At 41.0% G+C, this 17,251-nt stretch overlaps 1 protein-coding gene across 1 annotated transcript in view; it reads right to left on the bottom strand.

The window, feature by feature from the left end:
- The window catches only part of cpamd8 (C3 and PZP like alpha-2-macroglobulin domain containing 8), a 39,521-nt gene that overhangs the window by 22,018 nt on the left and 252 nt on the right, over window positions 1-17,251 (bottom strand). The window contains exons 2-26 of the mRNA XM_081383754.1: window positions 13,072-13,223; window positions 12,647-12,669; window positions 12,403-12,568; window positions 12,053-12,105; window positions 11,637-11,654; window positions 10,945-10,999; window positions 10,681-10,794; window positions 10,410-10,494; window positions 10,218-10,326; window positions 9,628-9,855; window positions 9,350-9,520; window positions 8,514-8,642; window positions 8,230-8,425; window positions 6,589-6,764; window positions 6,304-6,453; window positions 6,072-6,230; window positions 5,847-5,989; window positions 5,681-5,743; window positions 4,372-4,603; window positions 3,650-3,803; window positions 2,565-2,704; window positions 2,224-2,275; window positions 1,807-2,105; window positions 353-578; window positions 66-242 (exon numbers count right to left, since the gene is read on the bottom strand). Coding sequence (XP_081239880.1) covers window positions 66-242; window positions 353-578; window positions 1,807-2,105; window positions 2,224-2,275; window positions 2,565-2,704; window positions 3,650-3,803; window positions 4,372-4,603; window positions 5,681-5,743; window positions 5,847-5,989; window positions 6,072-6,230; window positions 6,304-6,453; window positions 6,589-6,764; window positions 8,230-8,425; window positions 8,514-8,642; window positions 9,350-9,520; window positions 9,628-9,855; window positions 10,218-10,326; window positions 10,410-10,494; window positions 10,681-10,794; window positions 10,945-10,999; window positions 11,637-11,654; window positions 12,053-12,105; window positions 12,403-12,568; window positions 12,647-12,669; window positions 13,072-13,223 — 3,470 coding nt within the window. The remainder of the gene's footprint in view (window positions 1-65; window positions 243-352; window positions 579-1,806; window positions 2,106-2,223; window positions 2,276-2,564; window positions 2,705-3,649; window positions 3,804-4,371; window positions 4,604-5,680; window positions 5,744-5,846; window positions 5,990-6,071; window positions 6,231-6,303; window positions 6,454-6,588; window positions 6,765-8,229; window positions 8,426-8,513; window positions 8,643-9,349; window positions 9,521-9,627; window positions 9,856-10,217; window positions 10,327-10,409; window positions 10,495-10,680; window positions 10,795-10,944; window positions 11,000-11,636; window positions 11,655-12,052; window positions 12,106-12,402; window positions 12,569-12,646; window positions 12,670-13,071; window positions 13,224-17,251) is intronic.

The raw sequence follows: 17,251 nt of genomic DNA, 5'->3' as shown, positions 1-17,251 counted from the left end.
AATTCTTCAGAAGATTAATAATCAAGACGACGCATTTAAGAATGAAGGCATGTTCTGCCTTGTACCTTGCAGTAGGTAGTCGGTGGCCTCTGCCTCCACCTCTGGGCTAAGCTGATGGGTTTTCTGAAGGTACTTGAGCACAAAGACATTGGGTGCGAAGTGGATCATGTTCTGCTCCCCACAACCAAAGGGAAGTCGGAGGAGCTTGTCAAGGTTATTGAGGGTGGGCCCCATGACATCACCTAGGACACAAAAGATTGTCACTACAGTAATTATACATGCCACCTAACAAACTTTAATGTGAAGTTTTGGTGTGTTCTGTTGGTTGGATACACTAAGAATTCCTCCTCACCAATCATGGCTGCGGTGGCTCTCTCTGAGCCTGGCACCACATTGTGTGGGACTCCTAGAGTGAAGGCCTCATTGTGGTTCTCGTCTGCATCTTCTTTGCGCCAGATCCTAAACTCACCTACGGAACCCCAGCCAGTGGAGAAGCCAATATGCCGCACATGAGCAGGGAGTGGTCCGGCCCACTGCATGATCAGGGTCTCACTGGAGGGCTCTAGGCCATGGCCAACCTATTACAAGAAAGATTATGAAACCAGACTATAGTTATTAGCTGATCACCAAGCTAGGCCAAGCTGTTCTGGTCTTTTTTCAATAGTTTCAAAAGGGTTTTGCGCACCAGCTAGCTAAAGATCGAATCCAAACTGAGAAGCACTGTGCAGGTGTTTTGCGTTTGCGTGTAAATCTTGTGAAAATAAAAGACTCTTTCCGAATTTTTTATTTTTCGGAAACACCCTTACAAAACAATGAACTGATCTGCGCATGACGTGGTGGAGATTTGTATGCGTTCATTCAGAAACTAAGCAAGTACGACTACACTTTAATTCAATAATAACATGGAAACCAATTAAGTTCTACTCAAAAAGCAGTTTGATGAACACTGCATTTAACAGGCACATGGAGCTCATAAAAAACAATTGCCAAGCCTTGGCAATAGCTACCCACATCACCTTAAGCCTACATAGACCCAGTTTGGAATCTCCCATAAACAGACTACCTTGGTATTGAAAAGAGTTTGTCATTAAATATTAGACCATCTAAAATGGAATATGACTTATGCTACACTGAAAATAGCTCACAATATCAAAATAAATATAGCCCCTGCTATGTGCAAGTAATGTACAAGTGAAGCAGAGTAACTTCAGTGTCGGATCTGAATCTTTTTGTACCAGTAAGAGCTAGGCAGTGGTCATAAATCACAGTGTCTTTGCAGTGACATTAGCCAGTAGAATATGACCTCATTAGTATGCAATGCAGTGCTAGGGAGCTCAACAAAACAAACAGAAACACTACTAACACCACTAAATTTTTTAATTCTCCATGACAGTAGCGGAGCGGTTCTGAAAATGGTGTACTTTTTTAGTAACGAGCTAGAATTGTAGCCCCTCCATCCAATTTTCACTTTCATCTCAGAAATTGACCAAATGAACAAGCCTGACAAAATTTACAAAATGGATTTATCATAACTGTTACTGAATTATGTTCTAACAAAGTCAACTGGACGTGTGTAATGGTCCAAAACTTAAACGTACCAAAGCTAAACTTGGTAAGCGCCACTATCGCCATGATCTGAACACACTTGCTCAATTTGATGGAAGCGACCCCTTGTGGTCATAAAATCAGGTAATTTGTAAATCTGCTTATAACCTCCTATAATTTGGCCTAAAGTCACATCCTGAACTACCCTCTATATGGTAGCCATCAAATCAAAAACTGCAACTCCTAATGCTTTCAACTTACCTGCACCCCCCCTCCTCTCCAGCTGATCCAAAAGCTTCGGAATTCATCCCAGGATAGGATTGCTGGTGTTGGGGCGCTGGCTACAGGCTCTCCCATCTTACCCTGTGAGATCCAGGAGCGCGAGTTTTGCCTTCCACCAAGCACAATCTCCACCATTTCCGTACTGTCATGTGCGCTTGGTGAGAGGGCAATGTGGGCGTCATTGTGGCTTTTGATGGCCACTTGAACATGTGCAACTTTGGCTGGCTTCTTCACGTATTGATACTCGTACTTGTTGGGTGTGGAGATGTGGATTCGTTCTGTGAAATGTGAGGGTAGAAATATTTGAGAATAAATTTCCCATTTTTGAAGCAAGCAACTAATACTATCAGTGTGAAAAAATTAAAGAATTAATAAAGAACATGAACACTTGTTTACCGTTTGGACAGAAAAAGACGCTGTACGTGTATTCTCTAGGCAAACCTTCAGGCTACGGAAAAACAAGAGAGGGATATTTAAGCAAAATACAAACGAAAAAAACACTCTGTGCTCCAAGCAAAAATCACATAACTCCTCTGCACACTCCTTTTTAAACTTTGTACCGCTCACATACTCTGGTCTGGAACACCACAAAAACAGATAAGTGATCTCCAGTGCAAATTATACTGTGCTCGTCCAATCAATCAGTACATTCAAAAAGTACCAGAAGAGGTATATAACACTCACTAAAACACCTGTTTGCAACACAACATATAGCGACTATAAGACAGAGTCCCCACCTCTACCAGCACGCTCCTGCGAACATAGTCCATGCCTGCGGGGCTTCTCCTGTCCTCCTGTTCCTCACCCACTTTGCCTGCTTTGCTGGACTGCAACCCATCAGAGCAACAACTTGGCTCACTGTAGGCCACGGCACGAGCTGCCATGGAAACAAATATGGGAAATGACAGAGAACAACTCAATGACAAAAATGCTTTATTTGCATTGTGGGTGCATAAGAGGGGAAAAGTTGCTGTTTGGCAAAGTATATATGCACTAATATATATGCAAGTGCACACATGTGAGACTTCTGGCAGCATGCTTTCTTCCCTTTTTTTTAACAAACCCGTAATGTCTTCCGAGACCCTGATGGCCTGGGGATAATAGGATACACACATGGCTTTGCAGCAGAATGGCTGCTTGCCAGCAAAGCCCCTTTGTATGTGTGTAGTGAGAAGGAAGGACTTGGAGCCAGGGGGACTAGGACAGAGCCATGAGGGGGGGCATTGGCTAGCACTGACCTACAAATTCATTGACACACCATAGAGATGGATGGAAAAGACCCCCACCACTATGCCCTTATGTACTTTTCCTCATCTGATAGCTCAAAAAGAACATAGCTATTCTCCAGCACGGGTCATTACATAAGTCAATGGCAAAGGTTTTATTTGGCATCTGTGCTTTGCTAAAGATGAAATGGCACTACATTAAAAAAATTGCAGGCTGAAACAAGCCAAAGAGTCAGAAAGTTACAACGATTGATTAATATTCCCAAGAATGTTTGCAATGTCTTGTAATAATAAACCTTCTGTAAACTACAGTGAGAATAAATACACAATTCTTGTCAAACACGTAGCAAGCCCAAGATTTATACACTACCAGTAAAAAGTGATGATCTAAAATGTCTTTTGGTCTAAGGGCTTCAAACCCACATGATATGAAGGAAGAGACATGTCCAGCATACAGGTTAACTCCTTTAATACATTTAAAAAAAATTATCCCAAGATGCACCTCACTTATTTGTTCTGATTTAGTTTGCCGTTTCTGTTAAGTAGTTGATTTACCCAACTGTATGGGGCATTGTTGAAGTATTTAATGGACTAACCTGTGATGTTGGCGGATATCAGTTCAGAAAAGAGCAGAACTATAAAAGTGGGCGTGGCCTCCCCGGGCGCCACACACTTTTTCCGGGTAAGATGGTGTTTCCCTGGGTGACCCACAAACTTGATCCCTTTGGGCACTGACACTGTCACATGGACCTACGGAGAATGAGCGTACAATTAAGTCATGGAGTTTCGCGGTATTGCACAAACACATGCTGCCTGCATTTTCAAAAATACAGCATGAACTCCCAAGGGCTCCTAAAGGATTCTAGGGAATTTTTGAGGTGCATTGCACATTTTCCATGCTGCCTAACTCATGGCCTCCCATCGTTCCTCAAGGATTCAACTCTAAACCCCTCAGCGCCAAAAACGGCTGCAAATCTTTTCTCTGCACATACCTCAAGTCAAAAATAAGCTGGTACTAAATAATATTTGAATCCACATGATATGAAGGCAGAAACCATGGTAGTGTATCAAAGTCATGTAAGTGTCTTGTAAATGGTGCTTGACAGTGCAAAACTTGTTGCCATGATGCCAAAGTGTTGCTATTCAGTTGCTAAGATGTTCTGAGTTGTTGTTGTTTTATGGTTGCTTGAGTGTGTTGGGTGGTTCCTTATTGGACCCAATTCTCTATGAAACTTTTATCTTTTTCTGTTATCTGATTGTGACAAATATTGATCAATTTTAAGAAGATCTGTGTAAAAACACATGCGCGCGCACACACCTCAGCACATGTAGGAAGGTAGTTATACACTGTCAGTGGGACTTTGGTTTGTTCACCACGGACAACGCTGTACGGCAGGGTGAAGTCGATGAAGAAGGGCTTAAATGTGCGCAGTTCAGCAGTCTGAGCCAGACCCAGACCCTTCTCCGCAGACAGACCAATAGCCCTCGTCACCCATGTGGTGATGGAATCGGGGACATCCAAACGTAACTCAGCCTCCCCAGTAACACTGCTGTAAATAAAAGTTACAATTAGTAAAAAGTATGTATATATATATATATATATATATATGTGTGTGTGTGTATGAGCATCCTGTGGGTCTCATGTATCGCACCAATTGGCTTCCCAAAGAGAAGCATGCTGAGGTGAGCGCGACTTATAGAAAAGGCCTACATTCAGACCATCCTTGGTTGGCTGCTCTCTCTTTTTTAACATGTTAATCTGAAAATATTACATTTCTAAAAAAGTTGATAAAGAGATCGTAAACTAATCTATACGAATCGAGAGGTTTAGTCCAAAATTTCTGAAGAGACTTTATTGTTTTATATGATTGAATTTAGTCTTTATTCACATAATAACATTGATCAACGAACATAAACAGAAGCTCAATCATATAAGCTTGAAGTGCGAGAACAAACCTCATTGGTTCTTGCAGTAACTCAAACGTGCTGCGTAACATGAGAATGAACCTCATTGGTTCTCGCACGCCAAGCAAGCATGATTGAGCTTCCTTTTACCACAACTTATGTGTGAGTTGATGAATGTTTATATGTGAATAAAAGCCTAAATTAAATCTGTTCATCATATAAAGCGATCGTGTCTCTTCAGAAAATTTGGACTAAACCGCTCGATTCATATGGATTAGTTTTATGATCTCTTTATGAACTTTTTGAAGCATCAAAGTGGTAGTTGTGTGGACTTTTAATGGAGGGACAGAAAGCTCTCATATTTCCTTTAAATTTGTGTTTCGTAGATGAACGAAAGTCTTGCGGGTTTGAAACGACATGAGGGTGAGAGCAAATGATTTTAATATTTTTGTGGAAACCATAATGTTTTTTTTTTTTTTTAAGGATTCTTTTATGAATAGAGAGCTTAAAATACCAGCATTTATTTGAAATAGAAGTCATTTGGAACATAATGTCTTTACTGTCACTTTTGATCAATTTAAAGAATCCTTGCTGAACAAAATAATTAATCTCTTTAAAAACATCTTATTAACCCCACATTTTGTAGCTGTATTGTACTCAGTATGTTTCTGCATGCATCTAAAATGTAAAAATGCGAGTTAACCAAAGTAATATTTCACTACCTGATGTTAAAGCAATGCCATATCCATGTTTCTGGGAAGAATGTACGTCTGCGGTTCTCTGCCCTGAAAAACACACACTGACATAAGAAACAATTCTCTTACTGAACTTAGAGACAATGGAATGTGAGATTAACCTTATAATTTCAGACACTGTGAGCATGTGTACCGTGTCCCAGATCGGGAGTGCATAGCTGCCACCAGGGTGGAGGTGTGCGGTTGGAAAGCAGGGACGGCCTCGTCTGTATACATCCCTCCACTCTGCCTGTGATTGAGACTCACCATATCTGTCATCACCACCAGCCCAGTCTCCTACAACACAATTACATGGACATATTAGCATTTGATATCTAAACTAGAGGTTTATATTTTCTAAAAAAAGTGATGCCCTCACCGTAAAAGCAAAACGGGCATCTTTAGTGATGTCCCAGTGCCATGGAAACACAGAGGAGCGTCGTCTTCGCGACGACAATCCTGGCCACCAAAAATGTCCCTCATCTTTGGGTATCCCAAAGGCATCAGATACATCAAAGTCAGCCAGTTCCTTGAACACCTTCAAACCAAACCCAGTTAAGACAACTTCCGAGCTATTGGTGGTATATATGAAGGTTCAGATGAGGACTGACCTTCTCAGGTGTGAGCTGGAAGCCTGGTTTGAGAAGATACATGCTTTTGTCCACAGAAGCTACACATACACATGAGCCACTCTCTGCTCTGACCTTCAGACTGATCGGACTGCCCGGCATCGACTCATTTGTGGACAAAGACAAAGAGACCTAAAGACAAGAAAGTCATATGAGTTTGGAACGATATGGGGGTGGGTAAATACTGTAATGACAGAACTTTTTTGGTGAACCATCCCTTTAATAAATTATACGCCAGAATAACAATTAGTGAGCAACTCAACCCACCTCATTTTCGAAGCGGGGCTGCACAGGAAGTTGCAGACTGTCACTCACACCCTCTCCATTTTCCCGAACATAGTAGACCAATAGGCGACTGAGAGGGGCCATGGCAGGAGTCACATTGAAATGCAGAACCGACACGCAGCTGTCTGTTTCCGCCTGAGAAGAGGACACACCAGAGTCTGGGCAGACAGAGGACATAAAGATGGACAGAAAAAAATGGGGAGGAAAAAAAAAAGAGGAAGAATAGTGCCTTTATGAGCTATAAGTAAGCTTCATTAATTGATTAATTCATGTTCCAAAACATTTTGTTATGAAAATATGCAACATAATTCTTAGTACACAGAACAGAAAACAGAAAGTAACAGAAATGGAAATAACAGTCCATTATAAAATTATCAATAACATGTTAAAAATGAAGAAAATCAAAAAAGGTGAAATACATAATTTAAAACATATATTTACATTTTTCAAAATCTATGATTGTCAAATAAACGTAAAAATCACATGTGAACAGAATATTTTTGTTTGTCATTTTCAACTTTATTCAAAAAAGTAGAAATATTATTTAATTTTATTTGCATAAAATTGATACATATATAAATTCATACATACAATTTTAGCTATGGAATTATCTTTAAAGGGGGGGGTGAAATGCTATTTCATGCATACTGAGTTTTTTACACTGTTAAAGAGTTGGATTCCCATGCTAAACATGGACAAAGTTTCAAAAATTTAATTGTACGTTTGAAGGAGTATTTCTGTTCCAAAAATGCTCCTTCCGGGTTGTCACAAGTTTCGGAAAGTTTTTTTCGAGTATGGGCATGTGTGACGTCAGATGTAGCGGAATTTCCTTATACGGGTCCTAAGGGCACTTCTCCGGAAGGACGCGGGCGCGCGCGCAACCGTAGACCAGAGCGAGAGAGCGAAAGCAGTACGCCCATCAAAGCGCTATGCTCGGCTTTAGGGAAGTCAATGTCACCAAAGAAGTGGGTTTTTGGTTGCCAGGGCAAGACATCCCTGCACAGATTCCCAAAGAACCCGGCGTTAAGGGACCAGTGGATGGAGTTTGTTTTTTCAGAGCATCAACGGAGGTTGTGCAAGACTGTTTGTTCCCTGCATTTCGACGATGCTTGTTTTATAAACAAAGCCCAGATCGACGGATTTGCAGATCGTCTAATGCTTAAGGATCGAGCAGTCACAATGATAAAGGTTCGCGGTCGTGGTTGGAACCGGGCGGTGAGTAAAACTGCTTCAAATGTCTCTGTGTGTTGTTAGCTCGGCGCGTTAGCACAGCTTTAGCTCCGCCCACACGGCCCGCCTTCAGCCGCTCGTTTTTTTCCGGAAAGACTCGGTACAGCCTATCTTTCTTTTATAAATATAATAAAACTAAAGACTTTTTGGAGATATGAAGGATGCATTACTACTCTATAGGTACTCAAGATTTACAGGAGATTGAGTGAAAATGAGCATTTCACCCCCCCTTTAAAAGAGTGACCAAAATCAATTACAGAATGTTATCAAATACAATACATAACTTTACATGTGATAGAAATGACACTGATTTTATTTTTAAGGACAAAAAGGCATATTATTAAGTTAATAAACTGAACAAAGGCTTATTGCATTTATTGCAATAAAACTGACCTGTGTCTTGTGGTGGTTTGGCAGTGGTGTGAATGTTCGTGTCAAAGGTGATGGTAGCTCTCTTTTCACGATTGGCCATGCTCTTGGTATGCCTCTGACCAGACTGCACGATATTCCCACGAGAGGCGATCTCATAGTGCAAGGTGAAGTTACAGGGACAGGTGGACTTCAAGGAGATCTCTGCTTCTTTTCCAATCTAGACACGATTAAAGGTTGTTTAAACTTATAAAATACTTGTGTATATCTTAGCAATCACCAATAATGATATTGGCAATATCTCTTACCATAAGAGGAGCATGGGGACTTAGAAGCTGGATGTGGCACTTGCTCGGAGAATACCAGCTACTGATGGACAGATAGTTGGGGAGATACTGGTCTCCTGCAGGCCTGCCATCAATGGCTGTCACTTTTGACTGCAATCAAAGAGAGAAGAAATTCAAATGAAGTTAGAAATGTAGGCACTGTGTGTTTCATTTGGACTCTATTTGGTGTTTCTACCAAACGTTTGGTGAACAACTATGCAAAATAAACAATCAATAGTAGTTATCTTTCAGATAGCCTTCTTATCAACCACTAACCATACTGTGGTTCACAGGCACCAAACTACAGACCCTGATAGATTTACACTGATCCAAGTATGGATCTTTTGTATTTACCTGTAAGACGGCCTTCTCACTGATCAAACAAACCTTTACGGTAAATAAAACCCAGTTTAGACCAAAACATCTAGTGTGAAAGTGACATTAGAGGCATAGTCCCATTGGCACTTGAGCAACCTTCCTAAACAATGGTGCTAGTCATGCATCACCCTTTGCAGGGTTTGAACCTACAACTTTTCAGGGTTAGTACTATCAAATCATAATTAAGAAATCACAAGGTCAGGGGTAGCCTGGAGGGCTAACAACCTGCAGAGTTTAGCTTCAACCCTAATCAAATACACCTACAGCTATTAAAGGTGTTCAAGATTACTTGACAATCATAGGCAAGGCCTGTTGGATCAGGGTTGGTACTAAAGTCTGCAGCAAGGTAGCTCTCCAGGAGCAGAGTTGGCTACCCCTGCACCAGGTTAAACCACCCCCAGAAGAAGTTTCCGCTACATCTCCACATCCCTCCCACTGACCTCCAGCCAGACGTACTGGGCAGCCGTGGGGATGGAGGGGATCTCGAAAGTGGCTTTGCCATTGCGTGAGACCAGTTCACTGGTGTAGACGTTGTCCTTCAGGGTGAGTTCGGCCTTAACCCGCACTTGCACTCCTTCCGCTGGGCTCCCGTCCGGATAGGTCACCTCAATCTGGGGTCAGTGGTGAAAAACGATCATTCCAAATTAGGATTGATTAGTAAAAAGGATGACAAGGAAACATTATCTGCTTTCCAACAGAAGACGGATCCTCCTCTCACCATCCCCTTGTAGGGTAGACCAGGTTTGAACTGCTTGCGAGTATCTTTGGAGTACTTGATGTCAATGAGTTGCTTGTGGACTGGCGTAGAATCGTCAAATATGGTCTGCCGCCCACCGTCCACACTGCTCACTGTCACCCACATGTTCACTGCGCCTCGGAAATGGTCTGTAACTTCTAAGGGCATCATGCCCTTTACACAGAGGCTGAAAGTGGCTGAGCCTTTGATCTATGTAAAAGAAAAGAAACTGGTTACAGAGAGTTGCTACTTTTGGTCTTTTGATCTCGACTTGCAGTCTTGTCCATGAAGTCCACAAGACTGGAAGCTATCTCAAGGAGTTGCTATGAAGTACACCTTAGCGGATAACATAGGCAAGCAATGTGCCCTTTTACAGAGCTTGCACTGGTTTGGACTTCATAGTGGACAACTGCTCGACAGTCTATATGACATCAACTTGCATTTAGGACAAGGCACTGGTAGACCAGTGCAGAACTTTGCTGTTGAAAGTGGTCAACCAAAGAAGTTTTACTGTTTGAGTAAGTTAAGTATGCTGGTCTTTTCATCAGGTAAATACTTTATTATGCGCTCACCTCCATTGATTTCACCACCGGGTGGCCAACTTCATGTCTGTAGTAGCCTACTCCACTGACTGTCATATTAACTGTTAATTTGCCTGACACTGGCTTTCCAAAGGTGTACCTGGGAGATGGCAGGGTTATTGAGATATTGGAAGTCATTGCAAAATTACTTGTTTAAGATGACAGGCAGATTCTTCCTCTTACCTTGCCTTGACTGTGACCTGTTCACATGAATTGAGGTCTCGAATGTAGGGAGGGGGCTCAATGATGAGCTCAAACTTGGGCATGACTGTTCAAGAAGAAGACCAAAATCAATCATGTTCATTCATTTCTATCCATCTTACTCTGACTGAAACTGCAAATTTAGTCAAATAATAGCATTTTTTTAATTCATGCTTTACAGAATGTTATTAATTTACTATGTTGTGTTACAATTATCTGAATCTGTTCTTGTAAAAGGATCAACACTGCTTACCATACTTTTGCACCTCAAATGACTTGTTGTACGTGTGGCCTTGCATCTCCACGAAAACTAACCATTCCCCGAAGACTGGTTGGTCTGATAGTGGAAAGCTCATATTGACGATTCCTAAGAGACAATAGTGACATTAAAATATCAGCACTATAAATATATCATAGCGATCAAAGCTTATTATATATTGTGACAATGATTGCAACATGATAACAAAATACAACAGCCTGATAACAGCCAAAGGAACAAGACAGTAAGAGTTCTTACCACAACAAACAGACTTCAGATCTTTCCAATGGACTATGCGGGATCCTCTGGGGTCCTGGGTAAACAAAGTGGTAATCTTCAACACTATGTGGTTAAAATAGTCTTTTTCTTACTTATTTGCTTGGCTTAAATCTGGAGGCCACTTTACACTCGTAAAAAGGCAGCATAGAAACAAGCTTAGGAAAGCACGTTTCAAATCCAATGATGCTTTTAAACAAACTGACCTTGCCCTGACTCAAAGGGCCAACACTCCAGGAGCCCGTCAATCAAGACAAAACTACACACACCCCGACTGACACTTCCTCAAGCGAGAGCCAGAGGCCGACGGTGCCAAACTAACATAAACATGAAGCATCGTATACATAGCAAACATTTTTTTCTGCTCCCCCTTTGGCCATTTGCACAGCTTTCAGAAGAATTTTCTGGAACTAAGCAACAGTGTTTGCCCCAGAGACGCTTCAAAGACCAAGCAGCATGTGGGAAAAAGATGGAAGCTAAGCACAGAGCAGCGGGGGGAAATGCCCCAGGAAGACTCGCTCCCTTTTATCTCCCTAGTCGCCCACAAGCGTCTGCTCCAGGGTCGAACCCAACACCGGCGACCAGTTGTCAAGCTCTATAGCTGTGCAACATGGACCCTGCTGGGAAAGAAACACTCCAACCACAGCAGTGTCCACCCCATGGCCTCCACTCACCACTATGTAAGCGTCAATCTGTAAAACAAAACAAGGAAATGATTAGAGGGATGAGGATGACACATATAACACATATGTACAACTACAGCTACATTAGCCCCATCAAGATTTCAATCAATCCTGCAACTGAGAGAAGTTTTACCAGCGGCCAACCTTTAGCAATTTTCAAAAAAGACACATTACAGCTGGAGCCGCTTTTGGAAAAAAGCTTGATTTCAAGTTGGCTCTGGTGAATGTGTTTCTGTAATTTGCATGTTTGTTTGTATATGAGGGGCATACAGCTAAGCTCTCTTTTGCCCCTTTCTGGAAATGCTTGCAGCATAAGCCTTTAGACACTCGATAAATGTTGCTAGTGCTAAAAAGGACAATGCTCCTCTACTACAATCGTAATTTACCATGTAATTTCAGGACTTTACCTTTTCACTGGTTGGCCTTAGGTTTGGTGTGACAGCATACACATTTATAAGAACTAGAGGGGAGAGAAAGAAACAAACAGAAATGAATTCAAATTCACCATGCTTCTATCTCAAAGCTATTTGTGACACTGGCCAAGCTCGGAATAGCATGCTAATTTCTATGCTATTTTTGCAGCATGCAGGATGTAAAATATGCACATTTTCAATATGCACAAAATAAGTATACAGTGTGTAGTATGTAGTACGACAGTAATCTGAACATAGCCAGTATCAACTGCATTAAGACATTTAGCATTACAAACAAAGTTATTGTCATAAGTAACCCATTTGTGTTAGGTGAATGCAGAGACCTTTCTGCAGGGGCTTATAAACTGGCTTGTCAGTCTGGATGAAAACAGTTGAGCCTTTGCTGTCCACCGTCACAGTGGTGTGGTTGTGAAAGATGTAGCCACCCTCATTGAGCTGACGGTTCCCCCAAACCTTCAGATGTGCCTGGCCTCTGAGATCTGATGGCACCTGGGAACATTGTGGTTATTAAGCATACGCTAAATGTCACACTAAGCTCAGGAGAACTGGCTGATGTGATGTCCTCACCTTTATTTTGATGGTGGCTTTATCTGAAATGAGAAAAAAATGTAAGTGAAACCTGCACAAGCACCCAGATTTCTGAATCAAAACATGAATTTATTGTGATAGCCTATATAAGGGGCTTTATTGAACAAAACCTTCATAAAAACTATGAATTTTGTTAATTCATGTAGAGTATGTGCCATATATAATTTCTCACAAATGAAAATGAGGCTTAAGTATTGATGTTTAACCAAGGGAATTCACCTTTGGTGCGTCAAGATATTGCAAAAGAAGCTCTTGGTATGTTTGCTTGTTTTTTCATGGTGAAAACTATACTTTAGTTGTTAACATTTAAATTACATATTTTAGATCCAAGCTCTTAGCACCACAGACGTTACTTTTAGATGCTAAATTGAGCAAGTAAGTAAATTCCCCTACGTAACTCTCACCTCGTACAGTGCCGTGGCTATGTGCCACGATCTCGCCCTTGACGCTGAGCTGCAGTTGCACTCGTGTGTCTTCTACTGCATTGAAGATGGTCACGCTCACGGCCTCTTCCACACCGGCACGGAACACAGATGGCGCGGCAATCAGGTAACCCCTGTGAATCAAAGGACGGGAGTACAGAGCAACGGCTGTGTGTGTTTACATCACAAGACTCCAGGTAGCAATTACGCTAACACTTTGTTTAGTCTAGAGCGTACATCTGAATCTCACATCATAGGGCACGCAAATCAAACAAACAAGCATCCCGAGCCTTACCACTTGGGAAAACATAAAACAAATATCATGTTCAAACATAAACTGGCCAGTGTTTTGTGATTCTTTGTTGCCCAAGTTAGATGTTATGAGAATGGCGGAACCTTATGACTGATCTCGAAATAACAAATTTCAGAACAATAGTACGTTTTTAAATTAGGCCGTAAGGTGAATATTCGTCGCCAGTGCTGATCAATGGGGCCATGACTACCCAATTTAGTCTACCAAATTTCCTTATTTGCCAAATTGGCCTTGTGGCTTAAATTACAATAAGGGACTAGGGACGGAAAGCGGCTCCAAACGGAACTTGCAGGACCATGACCTGGGTTGTGTCTCACCCCTTAAGAGTGCACTCATTCAATCCCACTGCACTGCAATAACAAAATGTACAAACAATGTACAGTAAACTCAGCGGCTAGAGAATGGACTCTTCCAGTCACGTGTTTTTTTCCCCTTAGTTTCTAGTTTCATAAATCGTAACTATTGGAGCTTACCAGATGAGCACTGCGTTTATTACTATTAAACAGAAAGCACAAACAACGCAAAAGCGGGAAGCTATTTTGGAGCACTTTCTGTCTGAATTCACCAACTCATTTTCAACTTCTTTAAAGGGTTAGTTTAGAGTTCACTCTTCCGCCGGAACTAGACTCACGTACGGCCGATACCGGAAGCCAGTGATTATAGCTAATAAAGTTATAAATATGGATATTTTTCTTACAACAACGCATCGGTTCGCTTCAGAAGGCCTTTATTAACCCCCAGGAGTCATATGGATTACTTTTATGATGTATTCAAAATCTCAGTTATTATTCCCTCCTATTTGAAGCTTGGAAGAGCCAGGATATTTTTTAATATAACTCAAATTGTGTTCGGCTGAAAGAAGAATGTCATATACACCTAGGATGGCTTGACGGTGAGTAAATTATGGGATAATTTTAATTTTTGGGTGAACTAACCCTTTAAAGGGTTAGTTCACCCAAAAATTAAAATTCTGTCAGTAATTACTCACCCTCATGTTGTTCCAACCGCGTAAGACCTTCGTTCATCTTCGGAACACAAATTAAGATATTTTTGATGAAATCTGAGCCATGTTTCACTCCTCCATAGGCTTCCAGTGTGACCGAAACTTGCTGGCCCAGAAAAGTTATTAAAGAGATCGTTAATAGTCCAAGTGACTCCAGTGGCTCAATCTTAAGTATATCAAGCGACGAGAATACTTTTTGTGCGCAAAAACAAACAAAAATAACGACTTTATTCCACTATTCATTTCCTTCTCTCTGGATGTCTAGTTGGTTTGCGTAGTGTTTTTGCGCAGCGCGTCTGTGTTACACGTCACCACGTAGGCTCACTATTGGCCGACGCCGGTCATGTGTGTGTTGCGTGATGACGTGCAACACAGACGCGCAGCGCAAAAACACTACGAGGCCCAGAGAGAAGGAAATGAAAAGTGGAATAAAGTCGTTATTTTTGTTTGTTTTTGCGCACAAAAAGTATTCTCGTCGCATGATAAACTTAATGTAGTGCCACTGTAGTTACTTGGACTATTTTAACGATGTTTTAATAACTATTCTGGGCCGGTGAGTTTCGGTCACACTGGAAGCCTATGGAGGAGTCAAAATTCTGTCAGATTTCATCAAAAATATCTTAATTTGTGTTCCGAAGATGAACGAAAGACTTACATGGTTGGAACAACATGAGGGTGAGTAATTACTGACAGAATTTTCATTTTTGGGTGAACTAACCCTTTAAGTGGACTATATTAGTGGACTAATAATAGTGAATGAGGGTATGGGGGGCAATTTCAGACTCACTTGTTTTGCCGTATATATTCTGAGCTAGAAAAGACTATTTAAAGAAGAATATATTAAATAGAAACATTGCCTTTGAAAGCAGTGTGAGTGCGCCACTCACAGTACTCGAGTACTTCTTTTGGTTTTAGTTCAACCTGACAAATATTAGTTTCAATCTCTGCAATGATTAGGCCATTTGTTGGTGATTTCTTTTGATGTTTGATGTGTGTAGGCCTTTTCTCTAAGAAAAAAAGTCACAGGGCTTCACAAATCCAATTTTAAAGGTCAATGTAATAAAAAACGAATAGGGCTTTCTCAAACACACACCATGACAAAGGTTAGGGGAACATTATTACACAATTAAGCGACATTAACCTAATCCGTCAGGTGTTTTTCGTCTCTTCGGAATCCAAGTAGTCTAGACTACTGCAAATTTGGTTCAAGTGACCTTAAATGATAAGAAACATTTGGAAGGTGACTCTGACCCATTGCATGCCCATATAAACCCGGGTAACTCAGTGTCCTTGAGTTTTAATAGCCTGCCTGAGTGTGAGATATCAGGTGATTGGCATTACGGTTCAGCGAGGCCAGAGGCAATTTAAGTCTCAAGGCATGAGAAAATCCCTTCCAAGGCATCTATGCGGAATTGACTGCATTTGATCCTCACCTTCCTATCTTACAATGGTCTCATGTGTGCGGTGGGCATAGACCTATTCAGTGTTTACATGATAGCACTCTCTTGTTGAGGGAAAGAACAGCCACAGGCTGACTCGAGAGAATGTAGCTCTTTGTCAAAGAGGTCAAGCTGGTTATTGACCTCTTTCTCTGGTGTTCGAAATACTTGGCACAACCACGTGTAACAGGTACAGACACTGGCACTGAGCTCTGCCCAACCCTGGTATGAAGGATGAAGAAGTTTGTGGACTTCTGTAGTTTCTGGGTCAATTAACCCAACAACATTCCTGTCATCCAATCATTTGACTTGAGTTTAGGGTTAGAATTATGCTTGGGACTTGATAGTTGCTGAGAACTTATTTAGTTACGGGGACTGTAACAGAAATCTGATTCCAGGACTAATAAAAATGAACAACCAACTTGGCAAAAATCACAATTATCAACAGCGTTATCCAAATAGACCCAAGAACCATACAATGAAAACGTTTCCTGACAAGATAAATATGCTTTGCTCAACCATTGAAGAATCTTTTGAGGTATATAGACCACAACCTTCTAATATAGCCTTGGGAAAGTGAACTGAAGTTTGTTTTAAAGGTTGTTCCTCAGAAGAATTTGAGTAGAATAAATTGGGTCTAATGTAAAGATCAGTACAACATAGCAGCATTGAGGCTGATAATGGAGTGAACTACTTCTTAATTATACTAATAGTGGGAATGAAGGCAATGACATAACCCACTTTAAATGCCTGCAATGTATGAAACCACTTGAGAGTTGACAAAAATGTCCCATGGTAACCTTAGTTTCTATCAAAACAGCAGTTACTGTTACAACAAATCTCAGTTACACTTTATTTTAAGGTGTCAAGTGTTACAGTGTAATTATATATTTAAGTACCGAGTAATATTAATTAACAACATGTCCTTACTATAGGTTTATGGTAGGATTAGGGTTTGGTTGAGGGTTAGTTGCATGTAATTATGCATTTAATGTACTGTTATTACTATGGCAAGTACATATAACATTATGTAACAAGGCCACTGTAAAATAAAAAGTTACCCAAAACTGTAGCATCTAGGTAAGTACAAGAAAGCTTCCTTGAAGAGGATCCCATATTAGTTTACCACAGTGTGTTACACTAGTAAATGCAGTGACTATGGTATTTTGGTAACAACTATGGTGACCATGAACATTTTTGTAACGGATTACTTGTAATTTGTTAGTAACGTCCACACACATAAACAGCTGTGCTGCTGAGTTTATTTGTTGTTGATGCACAAACATTTCCACATGCGCGCGACAATCCGAATCATACTGGTGAGTTATCACCTGACTGAAGTCTTATCAAAACATGCATGCTTGAAATGAAAAAGCAGTTTATATCATCCATCAAATAGCGCTACAA

Source organism: Scardinius erythrophthalmus (assembly GCF_964197995.2).
Source record: "Scardinius erythrophthalmus genome assembly, chromosome: 14".
NCBI classification, from domain to species: domain Eukaryota; kingdom Metazoa; phylum Chordata; class Actinopteri; order Cypriniformes; family Leuciscidae; genus Scardinius; species Scardinius erythrophthalmus.
The sequence above is the reverse complement of the archived record's forward strand: the minus strand, read 5'-3'. Positions and strand labels throughout refer to the sequence as shown.